At 45.3% G+C, this 17967-nt stretch overlaps 1 protein-coding gene across 1 annotated transcript in view; it reads right to left on the bottom strand.

Annotated features, from left to right (window-relative positions):
* Positions 1-17967, bottom strand: part of FAM227A (family with sequence similarity 227 member A) — a 56416-nt gene that overhangs the window by 15215 nt on the left and 23234 nt on the right. The window contains exons 10-16 of the mRNA XM_054719526.1: positions 13248-13355; positions 11621-11700; positions 8645-8714; positions 7959-8047; positions 5957-6114; positions 3996-4148; positions 1359-1499 (exon numbers count right to left, since the gene is read on the bottom strand). Of these exons, the coding sequence (XP_054575501.1) occupies positions 1359-1499; positions 3996-4148; positions 5957-6114; positions 7959-8047; positions 8645-8714; positions 11621-11700; positions 13248-13355 (799 nt within the window). The remainder of the gene's footprint in view (positions 1-1358; positions 1500-3995; positions 4149-5956; positions 6115-7958; positions 8048-8644; positions 8715-11620; positions 11701-13247; positions 13356-17967) is intronic.

Below are 17967 nucleotides of genomic sequence, written 5' to 3' on the forward strand. Positions count from 1 at the left end.
ATACATATTGCTTAAAAACACAGTAAGTAGGTACATAATTACATGAACATATTTTATAAATTAAATTAATTTGTTATAAAGTAACTATATTTTAAAAATTATTTTAATCCTACATTTCTTTCTAAATTATAACAATACTAACTTGTATTATTTTTCCTCTGAATTTGCCGTAACGTAAGTCGTAAGTGTCACTTTCAAGGCCGGCGGCTAGACTTTTTGCTGCCACTATAAAATATAAATAATATGAGTATAATATTATTTATACTCATAATATATAATAATAATATTATAATAATTCAAGGAAATTTATGTATTTATGAAATAAATAAATTACTTACCTAAATTATCTGAATAGCTGATTTGTAATGAGCTCATTCGTGAGCATCAAAATCACTTGTTTAACTATCTTACTAGCACGCAGTACGATGTGTATCGTCTGAGAGACAGTTACAAAATGTTTTCGTCGTTGCCAATCCCCAAAAATGCCATTGTTCATTAAGTCCAAACAATGGGGGTCGAATTCTAACAACTGATCAACAATGCGAACTTTGATAAGCAGTTCTTGATAATCAGTTCTCAACAATTATTTGTTATTATTAAAGTTAAAATTATAAAATTAACAAAAATAATATAAAACTCATATCCTGGCTAAATAGCCACATGGCCGCCGAAAACCGTATATTCCCTTCCCGTTCTCCCGCCGTTCCCTAGCTTTTCGTGCATTCTTTCAAAAAATTGGGACTTTTTTAAAACGCCGCAGGACACGGGACAAATTGTTAAAAATCGGGACTGTCGCCAGTTTGGCTCAGTGGATAGAGCATCGGCCTGCGGACTCAAGGGTCCCAGGTTCAATTCCGGTCAAGGGCAGGTACCTCGGTTGCGGGCACATCCCCAGTAGGGGGTGTGCAAGAGGCAGCTGATCGATGTTTCTAACTCTCTATTCCTCTCTCTTCCTCTCTGTAAAAAATCAATAAAATATATTTTTTTTAAAAAAGAAATTTGTTTAAAAAAAAAAAATCGTGACTGTCCCGCCAAAAGCGAGATGTCTGGTCACCTTACCTTAGGACCAACGTGCCTGCAGCCAACTTATCTGTGGGCTGCCTGCTTACTCCAGCCACTAGATTTTCCTTCTGCTCAAGCTAGTTTGAGCTGGTTTCCTGGCCCTTGCAACCCAAGAGTTCAGACCCATATATCTCATAAAGTACAAACACTTGACACAGAGGAAGTACAAAATCATTGGTAACTCTTTCTCCTACCATTAATAATTTTAAAATGAGAAATGAGTAACAACACATAAGAGTGAACTTTTATGTATTTTTCCATTATTAAGATTTCTTACATTGCTTTTTCCAACAAACCTTAAAAGAAATGCGGACTCCTTCTCCTGGTCTTCTTTAGGTTTCTTTTCAAGCGTTTCCTCATTTACGACTGAAGGTGGGATGAATGTGCGGTTTGCCCTTTTTTTATCTGCTTCTCTTTGGTCTAAATTCTTTATATCCCTGTGGGAGAAAAGACACACAGGGAAAAGACTAAAGAGCCAATATGAACTTTTCTCTCCTATCTTCCTATGGAAAGAGAGGCAAGTACTTACAAATTCATTCATGACATCTGTCAAGAGAAACTGATGCACAGAGATCTAATCACAGAGCAGCAGCTCAGCCCTTGCTGTGTGACTGAGGTCACTGCAGCCCTGGGAGCAGAGAGCAAAACCGGCAGGCCTTGACTCAAGGACCACGCATTCCAATTAGGAGGAGGTGAGGAATCCACAACCTGAAAGGAAGCTGAAGCGTGAGCTTTGAGGGCAAGCTGAATTCAAGTTGGAGCTCTGCCGCTTGCTCTGTGCCCTTGGGCAAATTAATTCACCGCTCCATGCCGGTGTCTCATCTCCACACGGGAGTAACAGAACCTAAGGCTTTGGAGGGCTGAGTTACCACAGGCCCGTTGCTTAGCACAGTGCCCGGTACACGGAAGTGCTCGATGATGTTGGCTGCTGCTGCTGGTACTACGGGAGGTTTTCAGTGGACTGTCTTTAGATAAGCTTGGGGTACACAATAGGAATGCTGAATTGGGTAATACACCAGCTGACTTTTGAAATGTGGACACTTGCTGATGAAGCAGCAGGTTATGGGTGTTCAAGGTAGACAAAATAGCAGTAAATATACACTGAGTGACCAGATTATTATGATCTTTGAACGCATAATAATCTGCCCACTCAGTGTATATCCTACATAATAAAAGGCTAATATGCAAATTGTCCCCTCGACCAGGAGTTCGACCAGCAGGCAGGCTGGCCAACTGCCTATGTCCCTTCCCTCTGGCCAGGCTGGCCGGACCCTGCCCATGCACGAATTCATGCACCGGGCCTCTAAAATATATATATGCACTGTGGCCAGATTATTATGCATTCAGAGATCATAATCATCTGGCCACTCAGTGTATATCAGAGTGAAGTAAGATGTTGTCCTATACTTCTCTGCTGTGGGGGGATAGATGTAGAAGGACAGATATTTAAAAACTAGCATTGAACTATGCCTAAACCAGCAGTTACTCCAACGATGGGGTCTTTACCCAAGCCAAAGGGAAAAAATGTGTTACACATCATTCTCATTTTTGTGATCTTCTGCCACAACCTTTTCTTAACTTTTCGGGGCCTGCTTCTGCTTGCAATGAAGAGATCAAAACCAGCGGCAAGTTGTCCTTGTCATGATCACGTTTCTAACAGAAAAACTTGGGTGTAATTTCTTGATAATATTTTCTGCGCTGTCATTTCTTGAGATGCTGCAGCCTGCACACGTCTTTGGCTCCTACTTTCCACTGGTCAGAGGATCCTGAGCTTGTGTAACAGAGGCCTACGTGGAGACATTTCAGTGAGCTCTGCACAAAGCCTTCTGAGTTGTGGATGCTTGCCCCCAGACAAGTGTGAGGACAAGAGCTCCGACTCACAAGAAAAGGAATTCTCCAGCAGCACTGCCCCTGCTCCTTCCCCGCATAGCTCCACCTGCGTGTGCAAATGAGGCTCTTCCTCACTCGGAGCAGAGACCCCTGCGGAACAGTTGCTGAACTGCCTTTGCTCCGGCCTCCCCACCGCATCTTCCCTTTGGACCCTGCAGTTTCGCGGTATGGGCTTGTGTATCATCTCTAATAGCCGTCATTCACTGAGCACTTCCTGTGAGCCAGGCACCTTTCACTCCCACAGCACTCCATGAGTACTTCCGTGAATGCCCTGTCATGGAGGTGGTCTCCAAGCGCACAGGGCTAACTGAGGGACCTGGTTCACACAGAGAATGAGAGCTGGAGCCGGAGCTTCAGTCCGTCCAGCGTCAACGCCAGTGCTCCTAACTGATGTGCTCTATTAGAGCAAAAGTGGTAACTGATGTCCGAAAGGGCCCTAGCCCATCTACATGGAATATTCCACATCGACAGTTGTCACCTTTGTTCTTGTTATGTCCATTTAAAAAAAAAAACACCTATTTAAAGTTTTATAACATATGAAATTTATATATAAAAGTAAATAAAGTAGGCAGGCCATGGTCAAAGAACAAGAAGAGGATAGAACACCATTTACCCATTCTCTAACGGCCACACGTATCAACATAAGGCCAATCTTGACTAACGTATCACTCCCTTTGTCCCCACCCCAATACCCACCCCAAGTGGGTTATTTTAAAGCAAATCTTAGACACCATGCCATTTCATTCATAAATACTTCATTATGTATCTCCTTAAGATGTGACTCCTAGAAAATAACATTAACTACAAAACTGTTATAATATCTTCTAAAGAGGAACACACCAACAGGAATTCCTTAATATCATCTAAAACCCAGTCAATGTTCAAGTGAAATGAAGACCTGGTCTCTGTTCTCGTGGAGTTTACATTCTGACCACAAGGAAAGCTGAACGTGCTTAGGATGGCATGGGGCTAGCCCCCCACATCAGAGTTACTCTGGCGCCTACGACAGAGGCTGAACGCTGCCGCCCCGGAGCCCTGCACACCTGAGGAAGTTGTCCTGCAGCTCCGCCAGGTACTCGTCAAAGTAAGTCCATTCACTGCACCGGAACTGGGTCAGATGCAGGAGGTTGTCCCTTCGCTTCTTCATGTTGCACAGGGTCAGGTTGATGACATCAGCGTAGGTCAGGCTGGACTCAGTGACTTTCAAGGTCAAGGAAAACCCCTCCCTGTCGGTCGGTACTGCCTCTCAGCACTATGAGAGGCACGTGCCCAGTGCATGGGGAGGAGGGCCGGTGAGACGCAGAGTGGGGAAACTCTGAGCAGGAAATGGCCTGCTTTGGAAAGAGGCTAGCCTCACCACTCCAGGCCACTCCCTGTCTCTGAATAAAGTTCTTCTCTCTTCCTGCTGATAGAAGGGCAAGGCAACACTTGTTTTACACTGTCATCTAAAATTCTTACTGTGGTCATAGTGGTGAATAGGAAGAAATTCCAACTTGTCTTTCCTTTCAGGACCAAGCCCTCAATCCCTTCTCATGTTTGTATGTCAAAATTTTTTCTTTGCCTCCCTCTGTCCCCTCACCCCTTCTGGATCGGTCAGAATCTCAGCCACACTCGTTACTTGTGGGAGCTCAGACAAGATATGTCATCCCCTATGTCTCCAGTTCCTTATCTAAAAAATAGGGATAATAGCCCGGCCAGTGTGGCTCAGTGGTTGAGCGTTGACCTATGAACCAGGAAGTCACGGTTCTATTCCCAGTCAGGGCACAAGCTTGGGTTGCAGGCTTGATTCCAGTGTGGGGTGTACAAGAGGCAGCCAATCAGTGGTTCTCTCTCATCACTGATGCTTCTATCTCTCTCACTTCCTTTCTGAAATCAATAAAAAATATATTTAAATTAAATTAAATTAAATAGGGATAATAGTACTCACCTTAGATGATGTTAATGATAATGATAACTATTATTTATTCAGTATCAGCTGGATGCCATTTAATTCTGGTCACACCGCTATTGGTTTGGTCTAAGTGTCCTTATTTTAGGAAGGAGATGACACAGGTATGAGCTCAGAGGTAAAGCTGTGCACATGAGATTGGAAGGCCAGTGGCACTCCAATCCAGGCCTGTGTGTGCCCAGCCAGGCTCCTCCCACTACACTACACTGTCTTTACAGAACAGTAGGCGATAGGAGGAAAAGCATTTCATACACAATAAAGCTCCATGACGTGGGACATGTAAGTGGGTTTGAGGGTATGAAGTGCCATAGGGCAGCCTCTTGATGCGGAGCTGTGTGTAGAAAGGTACCATTCAAGCACTCGTTGCCTGCCAGGCACCATGCTAAGCCTTTGCCTCTATTGCGCTTATACTCTGCAAAATGGTCCTACGAGGCAGATCCTGTTATGCCCATTTTATGGATGAAAAAATGAGGCCCAGAGAGAAGCTAGAACTTGTCTGAGAGATCACTCAACTGGGAAGTACTTGAGTTGTCCCCCGAGTCCAGGTCTGTTTGAATCCATGTACTGACCCTCTGGGTAAACTGCTAAGACTCAGCACACCAACACATGGCACACCTGTTTCCTTAAGATCCTAGCTTTCTACCAGATCTTCAGGGTAAATGTCAATGGGGCCAGGAATTTGCTGATGTGTCTGGGGGAGGGCATGTGTGTTAGGAAAAACACACATACTTAGACACCAAAATTCCTGACCAACACATACTCCAGGGTCGTGAGCATCTGGGAGGCATTACTGAGCTGCAATGTTCGCGGACCTACTTAGCCCATTCATCCCGGTACATGGGAAGACACTTGCTACACAAGGCAATTCGACTCGCCCCCGGGTCCCGCACAGCCAGTCCACGAGGCAGATGTGGAACTAAAAGGAGCAAGATTCTGACCCTTAGGCTTATACCAATGGCCACCCTTGACAGGCACCTACTATGTGCCAGGCGCTGTATTAAGGGCTGGATGCTCTCCCCACCCTTGCTTCTGGGAAGAGGAAGCAGGGAAGGATATGGGACGGTCTTGGTTATCTCCGTCCTGGTTATCAGCACATCTCTGCCACTCTGCCGCAGGGTGGCGTAGTTCAGCAGGAAGTAAACCACCAGAGGACTCTTCCCGTAAATGTTGAAGCGGTTTGAAGACATCGCAGGGATTTTGCAGGCAGGGTGGGACTGAGCAAGAAAGGGCGGGAGTAAAGGGTACTGTCAATTTTACAGCACGCATTAAGAAACGTACAGGCACTCATGTCCTTCGGCCTGGTAACTCTGATTTTAGGGTGCTATCCTAAGGAAGTTACCCCAAAGAAAGAAAAACGGCTTAGGCACCAAGATGTTGACTGGGGAGATTCTTACTATGACAAAAGGTTAGAATAATGTTCAAGAAGCTACTAATATCCCTAACCAAAGAAATAGTTAATCAGTGCTTGTTGAACAGCATGCCACTATTAAAGTGTCTATGAAGCCCTAGCTGGTTGCTCAGTGGTTAGAGCGCTGGCTCAAGGACTGAAGGGTCTCGGGTTCGATTCTGGTCAAGGGCATGTACCTAGGCTGCAGGCTCGATCCCTGGCCCTGGTTGGAGTGAGTGCGGGTGGCAACCAATCTCTTTCTGTCTTGCCCTGTCCCTTCCACTCTCTCTCAAAATCAATGGGAAAAATATTCTCGGTTGAGAATTAACAAAATAAAAAAATAAAAAATAAAATATTCATGAAGAGTTGGTATTAAAATATTGCTTCAGATACAAAATTGAGTAGATAACATTATATATTTTATATGAAAGAACTATAATTATATTAAATAACCCATGGACACAGACAATAGGATGGTGAAGGCTTAGGGTGGGGAGGGGGGCGGGCTAGAACAGGTCAATGGGGGGCGGGAAGGGGACACATAATAAAGATTATATCCCCTTCAACAATAAAGATTTAGTTAAAAAAATAAAAATGAAACCATGACAACAATGCTGGGCTTCATTTTTCCCAATTTTATAGAAGCAGGTCGGAAAAGTTAAACAACTTCCTCAAGTAACACGGCTGATGACATGCAGCACCAGGATTTGAACCCATGCTGCCTGTCTCTGCACCAGGCCCCTCTACTTCTCAAAAACTTCCTGCTAAACGTGGACAGGACACAGGCAGTGGTAATAATATGGAGAAGTGAAGAAGGCTCAAGAAGCCTCCTGCAATACTTGCTGTCCTGGGCCCAAACCCTGCGGTATGACGCCTTTGCTCACTGGTGTCTTGGGAAAGCCCCAAACCTCTTGTCCTGCGCAGGGTCCTCAGGGCCCCTCTGCACTCACAAGACTGCAGGTGCCACTGATAGAAACTACCAGGCACTGCGGTTTGTGGGGCGCACTGGGGGAGGGCAGGAGAAGAGGAGCGAACACGCGACCCCGGGAGTCCTGTGTTCCGTGGACTGTGCCGGTGGCAAGGCCCGGTGGTTAGGAGCTCAGGCTCAGAGCCACAGACCGGCATGCAAGCCTTGGCTTTCTCTCTATTTGCTTTGTGAACTTGGACACATGAGTACTTGTTCCGAGCATCACTTTCCTCACTAATAAACTCAAGAAAAGCAGGAGGCGTGATCTCAGAGGACAGACAGTTACACAACAAGCACTGCATGCCCAGGTTAGTGCAGCGCCTGCCGCGTAGCGTTTATTACATGGTAATGATCACACCACCTCGGGTCCGTCTCCCAACACCATGACCTCAGAATTACTGCCTCCATTTCATAGAGCAGGAAACTGAGACTCCCTGCTCTCTTCCCCGTACACCCAGGCTCCTGAATGTCAAGCATTTAAATGCCCGGAGAAATCCAGACAGAACATTTACTTACCTTGTGCTCACCCCAGCCAGGAATACCCTCAGGCGATTTCCTGATCTGACGGCATCACCTGAGGCATCACCTGAGTCTACAATCGGAAGCACCCAAATTCTTACCCTGACATCTCAGTGCTCGCCTTTGTAGCTGTACCCCGGCCCCTTTAAATCACCTCCGCTATTAACTTCCAATTCTGTGCTCACCTTCTTAGGAAGCATACTCTCATATATTCTTGCTTCTGATATTTTCCTGATTTGTGTAGCTTTCCTCAAGACCTGAGTCTGACAATGATCTGTCAAAGTAATATTAGCAAAAATAATAGTAGTAATAATAGTAATAATAATAATAGTAATAATAATAATAATAATTAGGAGTTGGTCAACCATGGTAGATCTCTGTTTCCTATTAGTGTGAAAATGCCTGGGAGGATTCGAATCATTGGGAGATACTACAGGAAGTAGGTTAGGGAAATTCATACAATTTCACTTGCATTTTATACAGATATACACCAATGGCCATAGATTTGTCCATTTATTAAGCTATCCACTGATCCAACAAACATTTACTGAGCATCTATGTGCTAGAAGTAGATGATCTTCAAGAAAATCATATTTTTGTGAGAAAAAAAAAAAGGCATGCAAGTAATAAGTGTAACACTAACTCAGGTGCCATGATAGAATTCCCTACAAAAGTGGAACTTAATCAGTGCTTGTTGCACTGAAAAGACAGTTCTGTCCTCTCACAAGAGATTACTTGGTGCCAGGGCCCAGGCTGGAGCCTGGTGCACACTAGGGTGACAAATTATGTTGAAACAACCTTAAGAAAGGAGGGTTTTGGAGATGATAACTGAGTCGAAAGCTTACACCTCCCTTGTAGCTCGTCACTGTACCTTTCGTGGTATCCTGTGATTGTGTGGTGTCCTCTGAATTCCTCTTGCTGTTTAGATGTCCGCTACTAGACTGCAGGGGAGAGGGGAAAACAAATTTAGTAAAACTGGTAGTGAGAATAATACCAAAAGGTACATGCAATTTTGGCCACTAGTTTGGCCCTGTAATTAGTGGATGCCCTGCTATTTCCTGGACATTTCTGATTCTTCTCGTAGAGGGAGAGCTTTCAGGCACAGCTTGACAACACAGCCCTTCATCCCGGGACCTGGGGGAGTGAAGAGGCCAATGTAGACAATGCAGGGGCTGGGGACTCAGGCGCTGGGGTTCCAGTCCCGGACCTGCTGTGCGACAGCTGGCGATCCTGGGCAAGTCACCGAATTCTCGATGCCTTGGTTTCCTCGTGGGGTCTTATGAGATTAAGGCAGCGACAGCGTGCAAAGTGCAGGAGTGGCTGCTCGTGGGCAGAGCTCTGTGGAAACAGCTGCTGTTGTCCATGCAATCACCGCACCTTCAGTAAACGTTTCATTGAGCCACTACTACTGTGTCTGGCACTGGGAACACCTGAAACCTGGTCCCTGCGGAGGAGCTCCCAGGCTGGCAGGGAGAGAATGGTAAGTAGACAGTTATGCTGAGGGGTGAAAAGTATCACATATTTATTAGAGAAGATTAGGGTTGGATGTGAGTGGTAGGAATTTCTTTTCCATGTAACAGCCTGAAGGCAGACAATGCAGGGCTTGTATGTATTTCTGCTGGGGTAAGCCCTTCAGGCCTCCAACTTCTTCCAGCACACGTTCCAACTTCCCTAAGACAGAAACCCTGTTCTTAGGGTACCAAATGGCAGCCAGAGCTCCAGTCATTCCATCCACATTCCCGGAAGCAGAACGGAGCAAAGAGGCAAAGGATTCACATGAGCGCTTTCCTTAAGGCTCCCAGGAACGGCCCCAGGCACACACGCCTACGTCTCATTAACTGGGTCTGTCGAATGGCTACCCACGTAGGGGAGGCTAGGAAGTAATCTTGTATTGGCCATGTACATGCCCAGATGAAAATCCGAGTTTCTCTACTACAGAGGAAGGGAACAACAGACACTGCGCACAACTAATAGCAGGCCTGACGCAGTGCGAGCAGCGTGTCAGACGAAGGCAGAGTGGGGAATGCTGGATTTTGACGGGGGAGCTCACTCGGCTGGGAGAGCTGGAGGGTTTCCAAGGAGAGAAGACACTTAGGTTCTGTCTTTAAGGATGAGTAGGAGTTTAGTGATGCTAAACAGATGGCCCACCAAGTGGCAGACGAGCAGCCACCAGTCTCAACAACCGCCACTTTGCTTTTATAAAAATACTAGAGGCCCAGTGCACAGATTCGGGCACCGGTGGGGTGCCACGCACTCCTGCTCATCCTTGCCCCGCTGTGCCTGCCGCCTCTTGTGCCTCTGCAGCTGTGCTCGCCAGCCGTGAGTCCGGCATCAGTCAGCTGAGTGGTGCTCCTGCTGTGCGAGCGCACTGACCACCAGAGGGCAGCTCCTGCATTGAGCATCTGCCCCCTGGTTGTCAGTGCACATCATAGCGACTGGTCAACTGGTTGTTCGGTCATTTGATCGCTTAGGCTTTTATATATATGGTATTTGATTAGAGAGAAGAGAGCTGAAAGGACTTCCCATACACCATGCAGCTGGCTGTGCGACAGCTACTGATGTTTACAGTGCTGAAGTGGTGACTGGGATTTGTTGGAGAGAGAACACTCCCAGGCTCAATGAAGCATCATGTTCATTCTTAACAGGCCTCAGTGAGCCTGACAGGAGAGCAGAGGAAAAAGCAGAGACTGGCTTGGTTTGAGTTATTAGACTCTCCTGTTCGTTGGCGAGGCAGCAGAATGACGCAGGAGCTCAGACTGACAGCGTCCTGACGTCAGCTGAAGTCAGCTGTGTGGCCCAGGGGAAGTGATTCAGCTCTGGGAGTCTATGTCTTCCTTTGCCGAATAAAGATAATCATTACCGCCCGGCTGGCATGGCTCAGTGGTTAAGCGTCAAACTATGAACCAGGAGGTCACAATTCCATTCCCGGTCAGAGCACATGCCCAGGCTGCGGGCTCGTATTGGGGCGTGCAGGAGGCAGCCAATCAGTGATTCTCTCTCATCACTGATGTTTCTCTCTCTCTCTCCTCCCTTGCTTTCTGAAATCAATAAAAAATATATATATTTTAAAAAGATAATCATTACCGACCTTGCAGAAATGTTGTAAGGACTAGAGAGGATATTTGCAAAGAAAATCTGCACACGGTGGACTGTCCAATTACTTTTCTATCGATTCTCACGTTGTGACCAGCAACTACGCCGAGTGTATGAGGCTAGGTGACATCGTTGGGATGGGAGTAACATAAGACTGCTCTGCGCCCTAGCTGGTTTGGATCAATGGATAGAGCATTGGCCCTCGGACTGAAGGGTCCCAGGTTCGATTCTGGCCAAGGGCACATGCCCAGGTTGCGGGTTTGATTCCCAATAGGGGGTGTGCAGAAGGCAGCCAATCAATGATTCTCTCTCTCCCTTTCCCTTTATCTCTGAAATCAATAAAAAAAATATATTAAGACCGCTCTGGGGCCCCCTCCCCACCACAGCACAGAGATGGAACCATTCTACCCCACGTGGTCACCCTGCTACTCAGACTGTGCACACTGAGAGCTCAGGAAAGCAGGAGACAACACGAGAGTCAATCCGGGGATGCCCAGAAATATCTAAAAGGGGCCTGGGCTTTGAGATCGGGTATTAGCAGGTCTGGGCACAGCTGGAGGAATCTGGGTCAACACTGTCACTGACCCGCACTGTGCCCAGGCCCCGCACTGTGCCCAAGCTCTGGAACTTGGGAAAATCCAGGGCCCCTCCCCAAGAAGGTGGGGTGAGGAATGCAGAGATGTGGGGCTGATTGGAAGTCATTGGAGCTTATGGGGCTCCAAGGGGTCTGGGTTTGTGCCCCCCTGCAACTCACCGGAGAATGGGAGACTTTCCTGCTATGGACAGACTTGTAAGAAGAGTGCATCTTAGGACTGAGGAAAGACGTCTCTTTTCCTAGGGAAGAGAAAAAGTTGTTCCTCAGTTCCTTCATGTCTTGGGTGACACTGCAGACCAGGAGCTTTGGTCTGCAGACAGCCCCCTCCCTGGAGGCAATAGCAACAGCAAGAGAACCAGCCTCAGGCAGAGCAGAACCACTTACTGTGTGACCTTGGGCAAGTTACCTAACCTCTCTGATCCCATTAAAGGTATGAGTACTAACTCACTCACAAGCCATGAGCCAACAACAGGAAATAATGTGTGCAGAGTACACAGGACAAGCACTCAATGCACAGAAGAAAAAAAGACTTCAAAGAAAGAACCAAAACCTCAGAACCCAGCAAAATTGAAATGAATAAATGTCGGGCTAAATGCTTTAAAAAGTAACAACCTATAAGATTTAAATTTAGTATTAACTGAAATGTCATTAAATCTGAAGACAATTTACAGGCTAGATTTTCTTTTCACCTTGGAATTCCTGTGTGCCCATGATCACTGCTGGGAGAGCAACCCTACCATGTGGGCCAATCCATGTAAACATGTAGAAGAGGAACACACAGCAGGGCCTGGCTCTGAGTATTCTGATTTCCAGCCGCTCCCCGCAGCCACGCTCAGAGTCCCCGAGGCGGTCCGGTGTGTCTTCCCTGTGCCCTGCACCGGGCTTCTCAAACTAGCACATGCTATCGGTCCCGGCAGACCCGGTAAACGGCAGAGTCGGATTCAGTCCAGCTGGAGCGATGCTGACGCTGTAAGCCCTTGGACCACACTTCGCAGTCCTGAGTTTGAATCCTGCCTCAGCCACCACGGCTGCGTATCCCTCGCGGTCCTCCCTCTGCTGCCATAGGAATGCCCCTGTTCCCCGCAGGCCTCTGGGTCTTCCCACCTGCTGTTCCCTCTGTCTGGAACCGTAGCCCCCCCTCTTGCCAGCCTAAAACACACATCCTTTAAACCTCAGCCTAACTGCCACTCACTGACCCTCTCGGGGCTGGACGGGGTACCCCTCCCCATGCCGCTCAGCACCCGTATTCCCCGTCACAGTGCCCCGTTCACTGCGGTGTCATCGTGTTGCCTGTATTTCCCATCAGACTGCCCGGCGGGGGCTGTGCCGGCCTCCCCGGGGAATCCTCGTGTCTATTTGGCATGTGCCCGGCACACGGTGCTGTGTGTATCTGCTGACCGCGGTAAGAAAGCTGGCCTTGGGGAAGTTGCTTCTCTGAACTCTAGTTTCCTCCTCTGAGGATTTAGTGTGTCCTTCAGCTGGTGGTTGTGAAGATTCAATAAAAAGGATGAAGAGCTGAGCATGGTGCCTGGCACACAGTAGACAATAACTGGCATCTATTATTATAATATAAAATACTGCCCCACACCCCCCAACAATTACGCTGCGCTGACTCTAACTATGGCTCATAAATGAACATTGCAGTCATTTTGGTGGCTAGTTTGGGGGTACACGAGAGAGAACCTGGCCTGAGGATTTCAATACGAAGGCCTTTCCCTGCCCCAACTAGATGGTGGCTGGGCGTGACCCAGGCAAAGGGGACAGAAGTCCATAAGTGGGACCTCACCCTTTCTCCGTCGTCTTCTCCTCGACATTAATCCTTCCCTCCAGAATCTCTCTGGATCCAGGTTTGAGTAGTCCCAACTGTCATAGCTCAGTGGGCTCGGATAGATACCTAAGGGGAAGTCAAAAGTGATCACAAAAACTGCAAAAGAGAACGAGAGGCAGAAAACAGAAGACAGAGCCTCTGAGATGCCCCCGCTGGTCCTGGGGCGGCCGGGCTTCCAGCAAGCATCATCCCCATCCCACCGCCGTGGTCTTGGGAGTCACTTCCTCTCTCAGAGGCTTTGGTTCCTTCACCAGGGAGATGCGGATGGTGATGCCCACCCTGCCCTCCTGAGAGCGCGGCTGTGAGGACCAGATCACACCCAGACAAGTGAACCTGGGGCGTGCTCTACAGGAGTGAAGGCTGTGCAGACGTGAAGTCTATCGCCTCTGCTTTTACTGGACTCTGAGCTCGCCTAGGACAGGTCTGATTTATCTTCTCGCTCCTGTTCTAGGGCTTAATATTGGACCTAGAACATAAGAAATAGGTATTTGGTAAATTTTGTTCAACTTATTGTCACACTTAGCTAAGTGCCAGGAAGGGGTTCACCCTCGTATTTGATGGCGATGTTGATGGGACTAGTGCTCTCCTTTTAAGGAGACCATGTGTCTCAGAGTCTTGGCTTCTTGGAACTCCCCTGTCTCCCTCAGTTCTTCGGTTTGGGAAAGAAAAGACCAAGGATTAATTGAGAAATTTGAGTCTCGATGCACAGGTGTTGTCTCTGCTGGACAAAGTAAGTAGACAGGGGGTTTGTTACTGGGGATGGATCAGGAAAAGGAGACACGCCTTGGACAAAAAGGGGAACAGGAAGGAGGGACAGAAAGAGTGAGGGAACAGGAGGCAGAGTGCAGAGGGTCCAGGACCGAGCTGTGCTGTGGTGCTGAACCTGATGCCTGGATCTGAGTGCGGCTCCCCCATGTGTTTGCTGTTGAATTTCTTCGGTCCTGCAAATGCCGAGAGGATTAACTGGGCGTGCAGACTATTGTCCTTACAAAGGTCCGCTTGCGAGACTGGCCCTTAGCTGGCATCTGGGACCGTGGCTGGTGAACATTTCCTTCCACTGATATAAAACTTCCCCTAACTACCGAGAATAAATGGATAAATTCATAGAAACGTACAACCTCCCAAGACTAAATCATGGAAGATATAGTACAACCATTATGGAAAACAGACAAATGAATACGGACATTGAGTCAGTAATCAAACCCCCTGTCCCCCAACAAGAAAAGCCCAAGACCAGATGGCTTCACAGATAAATTCTAATAAAATTTAAAGAAGAATTGACTCCAATCCTTCTCAAGTTCTTCCAAAAAATTGGAGAGGAGGGAATACTCCCAAACTCATTATAGAAGATTAGCATTATCCTGATACCAAAGCCAGATAAGGATACCATAAGAAAAGAAAATTACAAGCCAATATCTCTGATGAATATAGATGAAAAAGTTCTCAACAAAATACTAGCAAACAGAATTCAACAGCACGTTAAAAGGATCATACACCACGATGAAGTGGGATTTATCCTTGGGATGCAAGGATAGTATCACACACACAAATCAATAAATGTGATACATTATATTAATAGAATGAAAGACTAAAACCACATGCTCATCTCAATAAGTTCAGAAAAATCCTCTGGCGTATCAACATCCTTTCATGATAAAAACCTTTTTAAAAAGTGGGTATAGGAGGAACATATCTTAACATAATAAAGGCTATCTATGACAAGCCCATAGCTACATCATACTCAACAGTGAAAGGTTGAAATATTTTCTTCGAAGATCAGGAACAAAACTAAGGTACCCACTCTCACTACTCCTATTCAACACAGTACCAGAATCCTAGCCAGAGCAATTAGGCAAGAATAAGAAATAAAAGATATCCAAATAGGAAAGGAAGAAGTAAAATTGTCTCTTTTTGCTGATTACTTGGTATTATATACAGAAAATCCTAAAGATTCTACAAAAAAAAATCTGTTAGAACTAATAAATGAATTCAGTAAAGTTGCAGGATACAAAATCAACACACAAAAATCAATTGTGTTTTTATACACTAACAAAAAGCTATCTAAAAAAGAAATAAAGAAGAAACCCCATTTACAATAATATTTATTTTTACTTTTATTTTTATTTTTAAGTATATTTTATTGATTTTTTTACAGAGAGGAAGAGAGAGGGATAGAGAGTTAGAAACATCGATGAGAGAGAAACATCGATCAGCTGCCTCCTGCACACCCCCCACTAGGGATGTGCCCGCAACCAAGGTACATGCCCTTGACCGGAATCGAACCCGGGACCCTTGCGTCCACAGGCCGACGCTCTATCCACTGAGCCACACCGGTCAGGGCTACAATAATATTAAAAACAATAAAATATTTAGGAATAAAGTTAGCCAAGGAATTAAAATATCTACACATTGAACACTCTAAGACATTGAAGATACAAATAAATAGAAAAATATCACATGTTCATGGACCAGGAGAATTAACATTATTAAAATGTCCATATACCCAAATCCACCTATAGATTCAATGTAATCTCTATAAAAATTCCAAAGACATTTTTCACAGAAATAGAAAGAAACGATCCTAAAATTTGTATGGATTCACAAAAGACCTTGAACAGCTAAAACAATTTTGAAAAAGAACAAAGTTGGAGGTATCACACTTCCTGATTTTAAACTATATTACAAAGTTAAAGAAATCAAAACAGTACGGTACTGGCAAAAAAAATACACAGACACATAGATCATTGAAACAGAATTGAAAACCCAGAAATAAACCCACACATATAGAGTTAGCTAATATTGGAAAAGGGAATCAAGAATAACCAATGGAGAAAGGATAGTCTCTTCCATAAATGGTGCTAGGAAAATTGGATATTCATGTGCAAAAAAATGAAACTGAAACCCCTATCTTACACCACTTACAAAAGTCAATTCAAAATGGATTAAGGACTTAAGTGTAAGAACTGAGACCATAAAACTCCTGGAATACAACCTAGAGGGAAAGCTCTTTGACATTAATTTTGTCAATGATTTTTTTTTACATTACACCAAAAGCACAAGCAACAAAAGCAAAAATAAACAAGTGGGACTATAACCAACTAAAAAGCCTCTACACAACAAAAGAAACAACAAAATGAAAAGGGAACCGACTGAATGGGAGAAAATATTTGTAAATCATATATCTGATGTGGGGCTAATATTCAAAGTATAAAAGAGCTCATACAACTCAGTAACAAAACAAATAATCCAGTTAGGAAATGGGCAGAGGACCTGAATTGACATTTTCCCAAAGATACTTAAAATGGCCAATAAGTACATGAAGAAGTGCTCAACATCAATAATCATCAAGGAAACACAAATCACCTAGTATGCATATATGCATAAGCCTTGGACACAGACAATAGGGTGGTGAAGGCCTGGGATGGGGGGGGGGGGTAAGGGTCGGCTGGAGGGGGTCAATTGGGGGGCGGGGGAAGGAGACATATGTAATACTTTCAACAATAAAGTTTTTTTTAAAAAAAGGAAATACAAATGAAAACCACAATGAGATGTCACCTTACAGCCACTAAAGTAGCTATTATAAAAAAGACAAGAAATAACAAATGCCGGCAAAGATGTGGGGAAAAGGGAACTCCTGTGAACTGTTGGTACGAATGTAAATTGGCACAACCATTATGGAAAACAGTATGGACGCTCCTCAAAAATTAAGAACAGAATTACCACACAATCCCAGCATCTCACTTGTGGATACATACCCACAGGAAGTGAAATCACTGTCTTGAAGCGATATCTGCACTCCCATGCTCAGTGCAGCACTATTTACATAGCCAACACATGGAGCCTCAGTGTCCATCCGCAGATGAATGTGTAAGAAAACGTGGCATATACACACAATGGAGTATTATTCCGCCACGAAAAGGAGAGCCTGCCATTTGTGACAACATGGACAGACCTTGAGGACATTATGCTAAGCGAACTAAGTCAGACAGAGAAAGACAAATACTGTATGATTTCACTTAATGTTTAGCATCTTAAAATGCTGAACTCAGAAGCAGAGAGTAGGATGGAGGTTGCCAGGAGCTGGTGGGTGGGGGAAATGGGGAGGTGTTGGTTAAAGGGTATAAACTTCCAGCCCTAACCGGTTTGGCTCAGTGGATAGAGCGTCAGCCTGCAGATGGAAGGGTCCCAGGTTCGATTCCGGTCAAGGGCATGTACCTTGGTGGTGGGCACATCCCCAGTAGGAAGTGTGCAGGAGGCAGCTGAATCGATGTTTCTCTCTCATTGATATTTCTAACTCTCTATCCCTCTCTCTCTCCATTTCTCTCTGTAAAAATCAATAAAATATATTCTTTTAAAAAAGGGTATAAACTTCCAGTTATAGGAGGAACAAGTTCTCAGGATTTGATAAACATCATCATGATTATAGTTAACAATACTGTATTGTCTACTTGAAAGTTGCTACGAGAGTAAATCCTCAATGTTCTCATCATAACCAAAAAAAAAAAAGGGAATTATGTGAGGTGCAGGATGTGTTAGTTAACCTTGTTATGGTAAACTTTCAGCAATATATACGTGTATGAAATCATCACATGGTACCTTACACCTACACAGTGCTATATGTCAATTACATCTCAATAAAGCTGGGGGAAACATCTTCCCTAGTGGATAAGAGGGGGTC

This window comes from Eptesicus fuscus, chromosome 7, assembly GCF_027574615.1.
Source record: "Eptesicus fuscus isolate TK198812 chromosome 7, DD_ASM_mEF_20220401, whole genome shotgun sequence".
Lineage (NCBI taxonomy): Eukaryota > Metazoa > Chordata > Mammalia > Chiroptera > Vespertilionidae > Eptesicus > Eptesicus fuscus.